Raw genomic sequence first — 18162 nt, 5'->3', positions numbered from 1 at the left:
CAGCAGGGGATCAAATACTTTTTTCCCTCACTGTATATAAGGTCCTTTTCTGTATAGTAGTTTTAAATTTAACGTTTTCTAAAAGACATAAGTATAAATATAAAGGAAAGTCCAAAGAATCAAAAACTTCAAATACTTTTGAACTGCAAGGTTAAAAGAAACATGCGTAATTGTACGGATAGTGTTCAATGTGACTTTATAATCAAAGTTTTTATTGTTTTTCCATATGAGGGTGTTGGCTGAGATGGAATTAGGCTTGATAATAATATTAATTATGGGGCACTAGTCGGTTCAAATTAAATAAAATGCAGGAAATAAGACCAGCAGATCCAGATGAGCCTGGCTGGAACACGCAGGAAGTGAAATCCAGGAGTTATCTTAAATGACATGACGAGGCTGCAAAAGGTGACAGCCTGCTTCTGATGGCTCTTTGTGATACTGGAGCCAAAGTAAGTGGTTTTCAATGAAGACTTTTAAGTGGAGTGTCATGAGCACGTCCTTTATGTACAATCATGCTCCCCTCAGTGGTGGAAAGTAACAAAGTACATATACTCAAGTACTGTACTCATATACAAATGTAGGTATGTTACAGCACTACTATTCACTGGTAAATACTGTAATTTTTACTCAACGCTTTTTACTAATTTAGCTTAACTATGCGGTGTAAAACAATGTTTTAACATCCATTCTTGTACTTGGCAAAGTCTGCTGTATGTGCAACAATGTAACATTTTTCTCAACAATATATAGGTAAAGAATTAATGGCCATTTCCATGTCACGGCATATGTTGAGCTTTTACTCCCCAAACCATTTAATTACATTTTTTATGTCTTAACATCTTAACAACGGCATACTGACTGGTATGGCCTTCCTGCAACCAAATAAGAATATAGTTATTGACTTACCTCCATAGTCCAGGTACAGCAACTCTGGACTCATAGGGTTAGCAAATGCTGTAATAGAAATCAAATAACATTGTGAATTAAAATGAGAAAATGTCTTTTTGTCTTTTTATATTAGTATAATATAGCCTAACGTATGATCCCTTAGCCCCATTTTTTTGTGTTCACTATCCTGTGAGACAAATGTGTTTACCCTTTTGGGTTAACAGGAGGCTAGAAAGTGCTGCATTACTTTGTGCTGCTATGTTTGTATATCTTATCACACTCAAGTTAAAATATTCTTTTTCTCGTGGACTTTGTAATTTACAGTGGGAAAATAAAACCCTTTATTAGCACTGTGTCCGTGGTTCCTCAACAATGCCAAGTTGATTCTCGAGCTCAACAAAGAGATGCCTTTCCTGTGTACATGGTATGACATATGTGGCTGTATTGACACAGGATCATGATAAGAAGAAAATGTACCCAGAAAGTCAAATTTAGAAGCTTAGACTGAACCTTTTTAGAGCATCCTACACAGTCTAATCAAGGAAATGTTAAAAGTGGTGAGAAATGAGCTGATGACACAACTCATGGCAATTTAGGAGGAGGAGCAAGCATCGAGGAGCGAGCATTGAGCAGCTATAGCCGAGGAAAGACAAGAGTAGCCTTCCTGGAAGCTGTGCGGCTAAAAGGGTTGCCAACTCCACCCACACAGCTGACGAATTCATGTGACGCTTCAGAGGAAAGGATGTCTCACCTCTCTAAAACACATTTGCACGTTGGCTGTCGCCTCCCATGATTTCCTTGCGTCCCTCCCGTGCTTCCTCGGTGGGAAGGACTAACACCCAAGGAAGGGAGTCAAGTTAAGTGACATGAAATGCAGCTGAAGCCCAGAAACAAGACAGCCTAGCTACAGCCTGGTGGAGACTTGAAAGATAATTTTCTGAGCCTGTACAATGACAACACAGACATGAATGAGCAATGCCCTTTCAGCCGCAAAGCTCCGCTCACTGCAGACTGTAGCCTCAATCACTTTCCCAATATGGATTTAACAAGACTAAAGGAAGCCCTGTGAGGTTGGAACGCCCATTGCACTGCCAATAAAAAATGTCCAGAAAAATTGCTGCATGATGCTGAAATAACATTAGAGACACATTTTTTAGCAACATTACCCTGCTGAAACTGCGCTTTTACAGCAAGTAACAAACCGTAAAACTATCATCCACTCTTAAATTAAGCTAACTTATAGATCAGTTTCACACAGTCCAACTACTATAACAACAACTACAACACAGACTACTGAAGAAAAGGTCATTGCCATGAGGCCTCCTTGCTTCTTTGATGAGAGGACTTGTCACAGGTGACACAGGAGCTCCGCTCACACAGGAAGAAATCCTGAGGAAGATTTGGAGTGTATTTATGTAAATTATACAGTGTGGTCTAGACCTACTCTATCTGTAAAGTGTCTTGAGATAACTCTTGTTATGAATTGATACCATAAATGAAATTGAATTGAATTGAATTGAATTTACAGCTGAGACTGTAAGGGAATCATACTTCATACTTTCCTGAGTATTACTCTGGATGGATTTTATTAACTAAGATTTTTCCACCAATAAGTTTATGCTCATCATAGTATAGTATTTAAAAAAGTCATAGCATATAGATGTTGAATTAAATTGATAACAAAGTCATAGTATAATATATCGAAAAAAATCTTGACAGAGTATGTAGAACAAAGTGATAAAAAAGCCATAGTACAGTATGTCAGAAAAAGTCACATAATGTTAAAAAAAATCATGATATAGTATATAAAAAAGTCATATGTCAAAAAAACATAACAAACAAACAAAACAGTATGTTGGCAAAAGCCATTGACAAGTCAAAGTGTAGTATGTTGAAAAAAGTGATAGTATTGTATGTCAAAAAAAGTGAATGTATGGTATTTCAAAACAAATGATAACAAAGTCAAAGCATGGTTGTCCAAAAAGACAAAGTATAGTATGTTATCAACAGCAATAAGAAAGTCATAGTATGGTATGTCAAAAAAATGTAATAACAAAGTCATAGTATAGTCTGTTGAAAAAAGTGACCAAAACGTCATGATATAATATGTCGAAAAATGTAATAACAAAGTTATAGTATAGTATGTCAAAAAAGGTGATAACAAAGCCATAATATATAAGTCAATAAAAGTGATAAAAAAGTGATAGTATGGTATGTCAAAATAAGTGACAAAAACAAGGATATAGAAAAAGCCCTTAAAAAGTCACAAATGTTGTTGAAAAGTGAAAATCTAGTATGTCGAAAAAAGTCATAGTATACCTAAAGTAAAGTATGTCAAAAAAAAACATTAAAATATATAGTATGGGATGTTGAAAAAAGTGATGAAATATCATGGTATAATGAAATTATATAAAAATGCCATTAAAAGTCATAGTATAGTCATCAAAAAAGTCATAGTATAGTATGTCATAAATAGTCATAGTATAGTATGTCGACAAAATTCATTGTATGGTATGTAAAAAAAATTCACAAAAAAATCATAGTATGGTATGTTTTAAAAAGTAATAAAAAATGTTTTGCATAGTATGTTGAAAAAAGTCAATGTAAAATATGTCAAAAAAAGTATGTTGAAAAAAGTCGTGGTATAGAATGTTAGAAAAAAAAAGTATAGTATATTAAAAAGTCATAGTATATACAGGACATGTAAAAAAAAGTGCTAGTATAGTCATAGTTGTACATCGAAAAAAATACAAAAAGTCACAGTTTAGTATATTGAAAAGTCATGGTGTAGTATGTCAAAAAAGTGATAAAGTCAAGGTATAGTATGTTGAAAAAAAACATAGTATAGTTTGTTGAAAAATGTGATTAAGTCATGGTATAGTTTGTCCAAAAAGTGACAAAAAGGTCATAGTATAGCATGTTGAACAAAGTGATGAAAAGAGCCAGCGTGGGTTGGGAACCTCACAGAGACTACTTGTTGATTGCTTGTTGGCAGCAGTGCCAACCACTGAGCCAGTTTGCCACCAAATAATTCATGTTGACAACAGTGATAGCATAGTATGTCGGAATAAAACATTCACAAATTACAGAAGTAGCATGTTGAAAAAGTGATCAAATGTGATAATATAGTATGTCAAAAAAGTGATAACAAAAAGTCATAGTATAGTATCTGAGATTAACTGAAAGAGCTCTGATAAACTTCCCATTTAAGAAGCCGGAAAAAAGCTTAAACAATATGTGATATCAACATAATGACCTTACTGTGAGCACCAGAAAGTATTTGCAAATGTATTGATTGATAAAATGGATAAAGTTGAAAAATGTGGGCATAACAGCGATTTGAAAAACTTGTGCTCTTTGCGTTCGCCCAGAAATGTTGAGGTTTTTTAAGGAGGGCTGTCAATGAATAAATGCTTGTGACTCTTGTCATTTGGAGGCTCACTCAGCCAAATGTACAAGTCCTATTTCTGAAAGTAGTAGAGAATATCAACATTTGGACGTACAAATGGTGTATGAGAAGTAAGAATTGTGGCCGTGAGAGCAAGTTAAAGAGAAAGTTTTAAGATGATTTTTTTCTCCTCTGCACTGTAGCTTTGACATCACCCACACTGAGTAGCCCTAAAAATGCAGAAATGGCCTAAAGAAGCACTAAACTTAAACAGTGATAACACAAAAAACGGTAAAAAATTAAAAAAAAACTGAATTTTTGATTTTTCTAAATAGTTTAACGTTTCAGTGACATCTGTAGGTGAAAGTACGTGGGAGCAGTATTTTTTAGAAGTGGAAGAAGCTTGAGGAGGGTTTAAAGATCCATTGACTTTCAATGTAAAAAAGAAACAAGCTTAATATTTTAAAAACTACAAAAGTTGGAGAAAAGTTGAATAAAACACAACACAACACAAATGTCCTTAAAGAGCTGCACATTTGGATATCTGAATGGTTTATGTAGCTGAAAGTATGTAGAAGAAGTAGGCAACCGGAAATTGTACGGAAGAATCGGATAACAATATTGTGATTCACACAAATATACAAAATGACAGCAGTAGCAATTATTTCACTTGAGTTTATTTGTAACAAATGAAACTTGTGTCGATAGAGAACAGAAATCCAGACCTGTTTTTCGGTTTTCACGCGCTCCAAGAACCAATGTAAGAAAATAAAAAGCACTTGTTGACTCGGAGCAGATAACAAACCAAAAAAAAAGTTTACATTTACAGACCAATTGGAGGTAATTGATCCAAGTAACACACCATATTTTCGTTTTTAATACAATTGATAAACTCCAGTTTTATCCATCTACATTATACATTGGGGGGTAAAATAGAACACCTTCTGTGAAACTTCTCTTTTGTGGTACAACAAATCCACAATGTGATGTATTGCACATACTGCTGTGCCATAAACTGTGATTTCAGGTGCATCCTTTTATTATTATATCACTCTGTATAACTGATAGATTCTTATTCACTTATTACCTTATTCGTTTATCTATTTATTCATTTATTTATGCATTTCAATTACTCTCTGTGTTTTGTGTTATTTACATATACACAACCATGTGAGCATTACAGGGTCCATCTTTACTGAGTTCAAGTAAAACTCCTTTTGGGGGGGGGCTATTAGAGATAATAGGATACTAGTATTAGTGCATAGTACAAAGAGAGAAAGTGCAAGTCTTCCCATAACAGGTGCAACCAAAGGGGCATCTCAAAAGTGGTACCATGCATACAAAAACAACAACAGTGTTACTGTTAGATGGTGGAAAACTGTCAACGATCCTTTATATGGTCAAACGTTAATAGAGATACAAAAGAAATGCTGTGGGTTCTGTGTTGTTGGAGACGTAGCACCTGAACTTCTCTCAGCCTTCTCTGCTATAGGAAAATAATACATAACTGTAGGCAAGGAATGATGAGCAGATGAGCAGTTTGAGTGATTTTATATGAAGGGCTTCCGGTGGGATAGGTGGATATCCGCGTGGTTTGTTATTTCGCTTATTTTCCAAACTGACAAAGATAGCCAATGACGTTCAGCTTTATATAGATTTCTAAATAGCTGAGTAACTATGACTTTTCTGAGCCAGCTCACAGTTGGTGCCTAAGTTGTCAGTGGGGCCAACAACTGAAGTCTGAGTGAAAGAGTATATACACAAAGCTTGTGTAAGTGTCCCAGGAAAGAAAAGACAAAAACAGTCAACATTCAAACTTTTTTTTGTCTTAAATTACCATTCTGCGTAATAACCTGTTTTGAAACCACATGTTTTATCTATAGTTAAGTCTCATGTAGAAGAGATATGATGATGTTGTTGCTGGATTGAAAGTGATGAGTACAACTATTCGGCCTATGCAGAGCCTTCCATACAAAATTTCACAGCCAAAAACAGAACACACGAGACACTTTCACATACTATAACACAACAAAATGATATATATATAGACATTCAGTTCACATACATACAAGCATACGTACATAAAATACACAAAAAACCCTTTAAAGTAACTTTATCAAAATAGGCGTGTAATATAAGGCACTAGAAATCTAAAATCAAAATACTCATAAGATGCTGTTTAAAGTATGAGTTTGATCATTCGTTGGTTGCCGTGACACACAGAAAGATGACATCATCTACTGGAGTTGTGACATGATAAAAGATCTACTTCCTAAGAGGTCAGAGGTCAACCCTCTGTTTGGACACATCAAACGGTGGCGAGAACCATATCAAGCCTAACATCCTTGTGTCTGGAAATTGATGCATCATCATCATCAATATCATCGTCATCATAATGGCATATAACTGCAGTTAGTGACTTGACACAAAAATATATAATACATCTACTTATTGCACACTGAATCAGAGAGAAAAGACACAGGTGAGCATTTCAGTGAGAAAAGTGTTCCTTCCCCAACCTCCCCCCTCAATTCCACCCTGTTTTCTACATCCCTTTCTTGCTCCCTGCTTGAGAAATCTTTGTGAAGCTTATTTGGACACATAAATATTTTTTTTCATATTTTGCTTTCTGTGCATACTCTCTGTAATTCTATCTGGCTATCTCTCGACCTGCACACAGAACAACTTGGCGAGATTATTCTGAGGACTTCCTGGTAGGAGCAGGGTGAATACTGCACCTCTGTCCACCCCTGGGAATTCAAAAATGTCCGTCTTCTCTGACACCGCAGGCCAGATAGAAATGAGGTTGAGAGTCCTGTGTGCATGCGAAATGTGTTTTTAAAAACAGAGTGGGTAGAGAATACAGGAGAGTGACACTCAATAGTGGTGTTTTTCATAGAATTGTGAACATTTTCCACACTAGATTTGATTGTACACTTCAACAGTCCCGCATCACTTTAAAACAAAAATCGCTACAGCTCATTGGATTACACAGGGAAAAAAATGCAACTTTGCTTTTGTATGGTCAGTGGGGACAAAGTAATAAATCTGTTAAAAAATAAAATAAAAAAAATAACGTGACGTAGTAAAGAATACCCAGTTTAAAAAACAACAACAAGATAGTAACATATCTATATTTTTTCTAAAAAACTAAATTAATGTTTTACTTTGTGGTTCTAAACCTCTCAAGTTTCCCTTATCTTAAATCATGAAGCATAAGGTTGAACTGGTGGTTTTTATTACTGTATGGTAGAAATATCTTCTTTTTCATTCACAAAAAACAAGAGTCTTTTTCCAAAACAAAACAGAAAAAAACACTTCTCGGTGTCTTTTTTTTGGGATGTGTTCTTTGTCTTTTTAATACGGTGCTCTGTGTTTTCAGACTCCTGTTGGCAATTCTCTGGTGCTCAAATGTCCCAGTTCTTTCAGTCCACGAGGCTTCCATAAGATGGATTTGTAGACAGTCCTCAAGATAGAAAAATCGAAATTTCCTGTGACAGCTAAATACTGTAGTCGGGTCCTGTATTTAGGTTGGTGATGATGCTACACTGGTGGTGGACAAGGTGAGAGTTCCCCACCCAAACAATGTAAAGCAATCTGGGTGCTCACAAAAGCACTGAAACAAATAAAAAAAATCAATATTTGATCAAGTATTCTAATTGGAACAGTGGTTGAAGTTGCTTCTTCAGACTGACCAATGGGTGTGTTTGGGCTGAGGGTGAAAGGAAGCATCCTTGTCAAGCAGGTTGCTATGGCTCAGTTAGAGGTGCTGTTTCTGGGTAAGGGAAAGCCAATGGTCCCCCTTCACTCTGCATGTGGTGGCAAAAATCTTCAAAGATACATCACTTCCTAGTGCATTCATTCAGGCTGCATTGACTGAAGATAAGTGCGCTAGGTGGGATGTGGTATGAGAGACGGCCACCCGGGTTTATGTTGCATAGTGATCAAAGCTTCCCAGGTACTCCAGACTGGCCCGGTAGCAGAACTGGTACTGGTCCTGGAGGGAGGCAGAAGAATATTAAGTCAGTGACAGAGAAGACTGAAATAAAACTGAGTCTTAGAAAGAGAGCATGAACTGGAAGGGAGAAAGAGTGATAACAGCGTGGAAGCTCACCTCTGTCTGAACGGTGGCAGGTCTCTGGGTGCGCAGCATCTTGACAGTCTGGAAGATGTCCACCACTCCCTCATACCTCATCCGCTCCAGCACGATACTGAGGGTGATGAACACACCGGTCCTCCCTACTCCAGCACTGTGGGCGGACAGGTGGAAACATATTTAGAGCTGGATATATTTAGAACTGTAACATCTGTAGTGAAATGTATAATAAACTGAAGTGACATGTTCACAATCCTACACTGAATAGAAGTTCCTTTCACTGGCTATGTTAGTAGTAACCTAATTCAGATTTTTGCTGGCAAAGATCAGACATGGTATGTATTATCAATGTATAAGCAGAAGAAAAAATAATTGTAGCTTTAACAGAGAGGCAGACACATGCTAGTTGTGCCCCATGACTAGGGCGGTGACCTTAAGGCAATTGCTTAAGATCACTGCCCTATGACTGACCATTATCACACCTAGTCTCCAAACCCTTTCATCACCCCCAGTTAACCCTCCAGTTTGATTTAAATGGACTGCATTTACAGATCCTAAGCACTTTACAATTTGTCTCTCATTCACCCAATCACACACATTCAAACACCAATGGCAGCATACAATTTTCTTTTAGGGTAGATTTGAACAGGCAACAAACACTATTTAGATATATGCAAACATTCAGAGCTCGGTATCAAGTCCTGCAGCTTAAATATAAAATATTATGTGGTAAAACGACTGGCCCTGAAATCGAGGAGTAAACCTCTATATATTTGCGCCCGCTCTACCAACTGAGCCATCCTGGCCACACGTTTTGGTTTTCAGTTATATATAGTATGTCAGTTCCATGCATATGCCAATGAGAAATTTAAGTCTTTGTTTTAAACTACTATCAACGGCACATAATCTCTTTGAATCTTTCCATAATGTTGTTTGTTTACATACAGTAGGTAGTATTTACAGTGTGTATTTAATCACTACAGTGATCACATTGACAGATGGGTGACAAATTCAAGCAAAAGAATACATCTTACCTGCAGTGCACAGTAATTGGCCCATCCTGGCCAAACTGTTCTTTAGTTTTGTGCACCTGGCCAATGAAATCAATAAATCCCTCCCCTGACTTTGGCACTCCTTGCTCTGGCCAATCAGTGAACTGGAACTGACGTACTGTCCGCGATTGGCCATCCTGGATAGAGAGAATGTGTTTCATATTTTAATCACTGAAATAATGTTAAAGCAGTAAAAATGGTACCCTCTTACACACTTTCACGTTTATATTTATTTTATTTTATTTAAGAAAAGACAATGCATATTAATTGACATGAGCACTTGAGTCCAACATGTACATTTTTCAGATTTTGCCATACAGGCTAATTTTCATCTGGAGTCCCCTGATGACACACAAACACAAACTGAGGACTCACCCTGGCATCTGTGACTTTGAACTCTCGGAGAATGTACTGGGGCATGTTGTACTCAGCCATGGGATCCACCACAAAGTACTGGTACCTGGCTGAGCGCTCTGCAGGCCAGTACTGGTGACACTTCTCCTGCATGAGGACAGAACAGAGGCTTCTGTTCAGAGCTTTACATCCAGTCATAGCGATTCAGTGTGTGGAGAACAACGTCTGGCTACTTGTCGTAGAGATTTGTTCCTGACTGAATGAAATCCAATATTCACTTGAAGATTGTCTTGTGTCAGATGAGATATGATGTTCATGAAATATAACTCACATCATCATTTATTTTTCACTCAATAACCGCTTGCATTTTTAATTATTCATATATTGTTTTCAATAGTTTATCAGATATTACAGATACATTGTTCATTTTTGTGAAATAAATAATTAAAATAATGTGCCCTTGGAATAGCACAAAGTACAGTACACGTTTGATCACACAATTAAGAACAAATCCCTATCTCACAGTTTTTGGTCAATGTGCATAGAAACCATGGCCATTGTTTATGAGATGCAGCTCAGCTAAAATAATGTAATTGGTTTTCAAAAGGTTTTATTATTTATTTGATTAGATCTTCCTTCAAAGCCTATACCTTCTTTATTTACATCATTCCTCTGAAATCTTTTGACACCAACTTTGAGCTTTGGTCCCTGCAATCACCAGAGCTACAAGCCTTTACATTAGTAGAATCAGTAGAAGTTTGCTTCCCAGTAGAGCCAATCCATACTAAAATGTACCCTACAGCTACATAGTGTACCTGATTACCTAATTGTGTTTATGTGTTTGTATTTGTATCCATACCCGTCCCATTTCTCTTAGTTTGGTTAGCATGACAACTATGGTGGAGTTGTGTTCCCACAGCATCCTCCAGTAGTCCTCTGTGGTCTCAGCCAGCGGGCCTTGGGTTGCTATGTAGGCCTTCTGCTGCCTACAAACACACATGAATTAAAAATTGTACATTAAGTTACATACTATTAACTGATTTTACTTCCAAGGATGCTGCCCCAATTATATTACTTTGTACTTTGTTTGGATGTGGTACGTTTGTGTGTGTGTGGGTGTGTCTGATGGAAAGGTGTGTCAGATGTTTGTTGGGTGACCATGGTTATGTTTTAAATGTTATCTGTTGATTGTTGAAACAAACAATGCAAGAACATTTTCAGTGTTAACAGACAACAAAGGCTAATCTTATCTTGTCTTATCTATGCAGAGTTAAAGATCACTGTAACCACATTTGAGTCTTCATACAGTAACTGAACTAAACCTTAAACTTAAATGCAAACAAGAAAATAGGAATATCAATTTTTTTTTCGGATCAATTTCTTTCTAACCTGTATCCGTCAATGAAGCTGGCGTTGATGTAGTCAGATCCCTCCACTCCTCTGATTGGCTGCAGACACACACGTGTGGTCTCGTAGGGCATGATGTTCACCAGCCGGTTCTTGAACTTGTTGCATGGCAGGTTGGCACTCACGAACCGTGATGTGTGGGCCTTGGCACTGGCCAGACGCTGGAACAGAAAATAAATCAATATTTTACAATATTACACTGACGGACAATATTAAGAATTTTTCTTTTTTTATTTCACCTTTATTTTTACAGGCAAGTCATTAAGAACCAGTTCTTAATTACAATGGCGGCCTGATAATTGGCATAGCCACTTAGGGAAAAGGAAGTTGGGCTAGATAATAACTATATTAGAAATACATACAGTCCAGAAATTCTATAAATACAATTTGAAATACCACACAGAAAACAACAACAGTAAAAATAGCAAATAGCAAAACAAAAAAACGCTGTTTTGTTTTCCTGTTTGCCATTGTGCTTTATGATTTCTTGAAGTATTTTCATGTTTTCTGTTGTGTTTTTCTAAGTGCCGTCTTGTTTTCCTATTTGCCTTTGTGTTTTATGATTTGCTGTTGCATTTTTCTATTTGCTGTTGTGATTTGCACTTCAGGGCCACTGTACACAGGTGAGTTATAAATGTTTACAGATCCTTAGATATGGGCCCAAAAAGTAGTGTTGGTGAGAGCAGACAAAACCCAAAGAAAAAGGAAAAAAGGATGAAGGGGAGTAATGGACAGAAGGATGGAAATGTTCAGGCAAATTCAAGGACCTCATTCAAATGTCTTTAGCACAAGCATTGGTTTCCCACTGGCATAACGGACAACTGAGATAGAAAATCAGCTTGACTCAGAAGGCCTCAGGATATTTAGTCAGACATCTTCAATTGAATAAACAAAAGGGGCAATATAGAGAGACGAGGGCAGCGGTAGGGAACAGGAGAGGGAATGTAATAAAATGAACGAGAAAAGGAAGAAGAAAATCAAGAGTTGGGGGGCAGGAAACCACAAGGCCCCACACTGTCTCAACGCACGTATGTGAACCACAGTTGATCCTTGACCAGCGAAGGAAAAAACCCAGGAACACACACATTCATATGGATATGTGCAGAGACAGACGTGAGCACATACTGTACACTCTCTCTCACACTCGACCATTCAATGACATGGCATGAAATGAAAGACAGAACAACGGAGAATAAGCAGAGGGAAACCGCAGACTCTGGGGGGAAACAATGGGGTCTCATGAACTGAGCTCGACCATGTGGGAAAAACAGCAGTACCTTATTTTCTTTCAGACAGATCAAGCTGCAAAATCCTACACCAACCACAAGTTCATCAGTTCATATTGGTACTCTGAACCAAAGTTCCCAGTGCCAAGGATAATTCCTCATGTGATTTGGTTTGAATTTGACTCTTGGGCTTATCAATAGGAGTCTGGCACACACACAACACTTTTTGTTGCTTTGATACATGCCCACTCTTTTCACCTCACATCTGTTAAGCTTAGATAAAATCATGCCCTGTTGGCAACCTCTCTGTGAAAGAAAACAAAAACAGTATCTTAATAGGGTGTTGGATTACCAAAAGCTGCCAGAACAGCTTTCTCACACACATACTTCAACTTTCTTTTCATTTGAATGATGCATCCATAGAGAAATTCCATTCTTTTTGTGTTTTGTTGATGGAGGTGGAAAGTGCAGATTCTATCCCTTTCGTGTTTGAGTGAGATGAAATCTGGTGACTCTGACACCTATGGCATATGTTTTACATGGATATAAGGCTTTGTTGTCATTCTGAGGAGACTGCTGCCATTAATACAGGAACTCTGGAGCATAGGATGAAGGAGATTGCTTAGAGTGGCTTTGTGTTTACTTTGCCCGCTGAGCATCTGGGCAGACATAAACCATTACAGGAAAAAAATGTAAGCCACCTGCTTTCAATTTATACACTTGTACGGCTAAAATCTCTTTCCACCCAGACAAACTAGACGGCTCGGCTAAAAACTCGTCTGGCAAGAGGTAAATCCCAGTAAACAAAATAAAAACAGCTAGAATAAAATCAAAATAACATGACTCAATAACACTCCCTTATGTCATTCTTGCTTGTGTATTGATGGCTGTGTTCGGGGCTCTCACTTTGATTATCAGCTCACTAAATGTTTAAAAATGCCCACATGACCTTTCCCTAAGATTTTATCATAAACTGCAACTTTATGGCTGACATTATATAGTCTTTCTGTGTATACCCATCAAACGTAAAAAAACTATGATGCTTGCTAAAACCGTCAGAGGAACTCTCTTAGTTTTTTTGAAAGGTGAAATCCCATAATCCCTGTCAAATCCAACCATCCATCCTGAGTATATGAAACTCTCAGAAGGGGAACCGCTAACAGCCCTGGGAAAGATGCTCACTGACTATAAAGGTCAGGAGTTTCAGGATCATACATACTGTATGTCCCTGTGGAGAAGGTTGTTCTCAAGCTAAGATAATGGTCTACCTATAAAATTCCCAGCAGCTACTAAATAGACCACTTCCAGGGTGGGATTGGCTTCTTATTTAAAGGTCAAGAATTTAATTTAATCCTCAACCTTTAAGTCAACATAGATGAGACATGCTGGAGGTGCTCAGAATCATGTTGAGTTTCAACATCTGTATTTACATGGCAAATGAGCAAACTGAATCAGCTCAGGTTGACCCTGTGATACAGTCGAAAGCTTCAGAACAGCTACTAAATAGGCTTTGAGGTGAGATTGTTTTGTGGACATCATTGTCATTGTTTGATGAGGTGCGTTCTAGACATTACACAGACATGTAAGACACAGAAAAGTTTGCTGTTTCAACTGACTATAGGAACTATTATGTCACTGTGCATTTATCCCAGGTGCTTTTGTTCTTGAGATACAGGCTGAATCTAATTTCTCTGTCTTACCCCTACCCTTTACCCCTTCCCATAGGCTGTCCCAATACTCATTTTGATCGAGGGGTAGGGGTGTATGGCCCTTGAAAACCATTGACTAAAACCTAGGGAGGACGCGAGCTTACTTGTAACCGAGGGGTAATATCATGGGTAATATACATTGCGCAACAGGCAAAAAACAACAACAGGCGGTCAACGTTGTAATTGTGACGGGCCGACACAAATTAATTAATGTATGAGAAACACTGGGGGTAGGATGGCCCAATATGTAGAGAGACCATCTTTGGACATTGATTGATTCTCCTGAAGCGCGAGGAGGCACTGAACTACAGTACCAAACGTAGTGATGCAGTTGTGTAGTGATCCCTTATGTCTGGCCTTCTCTGTGGCGAGGGGCAAGAAAAAGGTAACTCTCCCTTACAGAGACCAGTGAAGTGTCACATTATCATCGTTAATCGGTTTTATGAACCATTGTAAATCAGTCAGACCACATTTTACAACCTTCAAGGACATTCTGGTAATTCAGGCATAAGATGAAACGTACACTTTAATTGAAGAAAGGGTGCAGCATCATCATCTCTAGTCTTTTGTTTTTGGGGGGAGAGGTCCGGGATTGGGGTACACTCTCTGGTTTTTGCCTTTCTCAATAAAAAATTGATAAAAAAAGGACATGGTGGTTAGTCCTCACCTTGAACTCAAGCTCCATGCCCGTGACATTCTCTCCTGGTTCAATCTGCGTCAGCCTCTGGATGTAGGAGTAGAGGTTCCTCGCAGGGACCTCTGTGTTTCCGCAGGTCACGGCCTCCAGCAGTGCATCATGAATGAAGATGTACTGGTCCTCTGTCTGGACCATGTAGTTCCTCTGGGAGCGCATCAGTGTGACATGGCCATAGATGTCGATGGTCTTTTCGTGCTTGATCCGCTCCGCCATGGCGTCAATCACAATGAAGCAGCCTGTGCGACCCACTCCAGCACTGAGCCCAAATGCGGTGAAAAAAAGGGGGGTACAAGGTGGTGATGTGATCTCTAATAACATATGAGGTATGAATTGTTGAGCAAACAATTTTCCTGAATGTCTGTTATGTCTTCAAACCTGGTACAAATCTGGCCCTCTTGCCTATTGCAATAGTTCTAACATACTTTGCCTGAATCAACTAAGTATCACAAAGATGCCAGCCAGCAAGATTTCCAACAAAGGATGTAAAAATTGACATCAGCGATGAGTCAGCATCACCGTCTGACTGGCATTAGGATGATATCCTCTCCTATCGACATACAATCCAGAAATATAATACATTTAGCTACCCACCCAAACACTTCACATTTTTGCAGTGCTAGTACCTAAATGGTGAAACCCTGACCAAGCAAGTTTCCGCAAGTGAATAAAAACCTCTTTATATGGTTAAATTAATATCAATGTGTATGTGTATGTGTGTGTACGCACTAGCATGTGTATTGTTCAGGTGGAATGAGATTCGGTCCATTGTTTGATACAGAAGCTGGTTGATATGTTAAGGCACATTATGATGGAGTCTTGCTGGGATAATTAAATTTGACTGATAATCCTGTTAGATACTCCATTTGACTGCTGTGGAAGATTAGGAAGAGCTCCTCTCCTGCCAACCTTTTCACCCCTCCTCCCACCCTCATCTCTCTGCTTCTTTATCTTTTCCCCAAGTATCCTTCCAACACTCAACCAGCATTTTTTTTTAGACTCCATTTTCTTTACACTTTTCCATTTCTAATTTATCATTCCCATTCATTGTGTCCTGGATATGACCTCACCCTCTCTCTCATTATGCGCATATCTTCTCCTCTAACTCCCAGTCCCTCGCAAACTCTGCCTCTCAATCATTTCTAAATCCCCATTTCTTCCCTTCCTTCTCTTCCTTCTTCCATCTATATCTTGCTTTTCTGCTTCACTCCCTGGAAAAAACAAACATCAGCTTCATTCAAGCTCTGGAACTCAACATGGTACAAAGACTGCAAAGACAAGTTTCCACAATCTTTCTCCAACAAACATGCGAGCCTCCTGCTACTCATTCGAATATAACTTCACCAGCATAAACTGTAAATAGTGAACACTAAAAGCTACTTATGGAAAAGAGGGGCAGCATGGCGGGTGCCGTTGTTGTAAAACCTTTGAGATGTTAGGCAGGAATATGGATGTCTTAGTCAGTGAGGATGGTTTGGGGTTTACATAATGGCAGCTCAATCTCATTTCAGTTCAGGACAAGTGGTCTTGGACTCTTGTTGATTTTCACTCTTTGGCTTTTGAAAATGATGTTGCCAAGTAAAACCCAAAACAACACACAAATGTTTCTCACACATAGAAGGGCCAAATGTATTTTCTCTTTTGGTCAGGGACCGCTGGATTGTTTTACTTGGTGAATTTTATTATTATTTTTTTTCCCTTTATTAGATAGAGAGACAGTGGATGGACGCAAAAGGTGGCTGACACGCAGCAAAGGGCCGCAGGCTAGATTTGAACCCAGGCCGTTGCAGGACTCAGCCAACATGGGGCAAGTGCACTAACTGAGTAAGTTATAGGCTGCCCCTCGCTTGGTGAATTTAAGAATTAATTTAGTACAGTGAATGACAAATAAACCAAGAAAAGACATGGATAAAGCACTGACAGACACACACACACACCTGCAATGGACAACCATGGGACCGGCATCTGGAGGGTTGCAGGCCTTGACCCTACGTAGGAAGGCCAGGAAGGGGGTGGGGTGTTCAGGCACCCCGTGGTCTGGCCAGGCGGTGAACTGAAAATGACGAACTTCACGCTTCTCATTGGAACCACTCTGGAAAAGTAGATGGACATGTTGAAGATAAAGCTGGTGTTATTCTACATTTAGAAATGGGATGGAGCAGCTCTCATTGCCAGAAATCTGGACAAGTTTATTAGTGGACCTAATCCTTGACAATCCAGAGTTGGGACCAGGAGGCAGCAAACTTCTCTGCACCTCCCTTCCAGGAGTTACCTAGTCAAAACCCCATAGTGACGGTGTCTGCCCCCCCGACCGTGGAATTATTTATTATTTAAATCAAAGGTAAACAGAAGAGGAACAAGAATAGTATAATTAAATGTGGACCCTTAAACATCAGATCTCTCTCTTCTAAAGTAATTGAATACTAGTAAATTAATTGATATCAGATTATAATATTGATATATTTTGTCTTACTGGAACCTGCTGTGACTTTATGCATTAAAGGAACTGCTCTGAGCTGGTTTTAGTCTTATTTATCAGATCGATCACAGTTTGTACATGTTAACAGTGAATCCTCCATGCACGCCAAAGTCAGTCATGGAGTCCCACAAGGATCTGTGCTCGGTCCAATCCTGTTCACTTTATATATGCTTCCTTTAGGCCATATTATCAGGAAACACTCCATAAACTTTCATTGTTATGCAGATAATACTCAATTATATCTATCAATCAAGCCGGATGAAACTAATCAGTTAGCTAAACTTCAAACGTGCCTTCAGGATGTTAAAACCTAGATGACCTGTAATTTTCTAATGTTAAACTCAGATAAAAACTGAAGTTATTATTCCGGGGTCCAAGCACCTCCGTGACGCATTATTCAAAGAGAAAGTTACTCTGGGTGGCATCACCCTGGCCTCCAGCACCACTGTGAGGAATCTTGGAATTATCTTTGATCAGGACATGTCGTTTAATTAAGCAAATTTCAAGGACCACTTTTTTTCACCTACGTATTATTATTATACTTAAAAGAGATCACATCTCTCCTGTTTTAGCTTCCTCCTTCCTTTTAGCAACCTCATCCCCTTAATGCATGTGACTAACTCGACTTCTTCCCTTTCCTGGAGTCTTGTGCTCTCTCACCCCTCTCCTCTTTCCTCCTATCGCTACCTGCAGGTGTTTCTGGCCCTGGAGCTGTGGAGTCTGGATCTGTGGTTGGAGTCATCTCCTGCCTCCATGTTCCTGCTTGGCACCCTCTGCAACAAATTCTCCATGTCTCTCTCTCTCTCTCCCTCTGTCTGTCTCTTCTCTGTCTCTGTCTGTCTTTCTCTCTCTCTCTCTCTCTCTCTCTC

The 18162-nt window shown here is 38.7% G+C and overlaps 1 protein-coding gene across 32 annotated transcripts in view; it reads right to left on the bottom strand.

The window, feature by feature from the left end:
• Positions 1-4937: 4937 nt before the first annotated feature.
• The window catches only part of ptprdb (protein tyrosine phosphatase receptor type Db), a 151766-nt gene continuing 138541 nt past the window's right edge, over positions 4938-18162 (bottom strand). For all 32 annotated transcript variants that reach the window (XM_032499226.1, XM_032544695.1, XM_032544737.1 and 29 more), the window contains 8 exons: positions 16752-16906; positions 14788-15073; positions 11168-11346; positions 10638-10764; positions 9800-9925; positions 9407-9561; positions 8391-8526; positions 4938-8273 (listed from right to left, as the gene is read on the bottom strand). In XM_032499226.1, the coding sequence (XP_032355117.1) occupies positions 8205-8273; positions 8391-8526; positions 9407-9561; positions 9800-9925; positions 10638-10764; positions 11168-11346; positions 14788-15073; positions 16752-16906 (1233 nt within the window). In that variant the 3' untranslated portion in view covers positions 4938-8204. The remainder of the gene's footprint in view (positions 8274-8390; positions 8527-9406; positions 9562-9799; positions 9926-10637; positions 10765-11167; positions 11347-14787; positions 15074-16751; positions 16907-18162) is intronic.

Source organism: Etheostoma spectabile, chromosome 2, assembly GCF_008692095.1.
Source record: "Etheostoma spectabile isolate EspeVRDwgs_2016 chromosome 2, UIUC_Espe_1.0, whole genome shotgun sequence".
NCBI lineage: Eukaryota > Metazoa > Chordata > Actinopteri > Perciformes > Percidae > Etheostoma > Etheostoma spectabile.
This window is presented reverse-complemented; position numbering and strand designations above follow the sequence as displayed.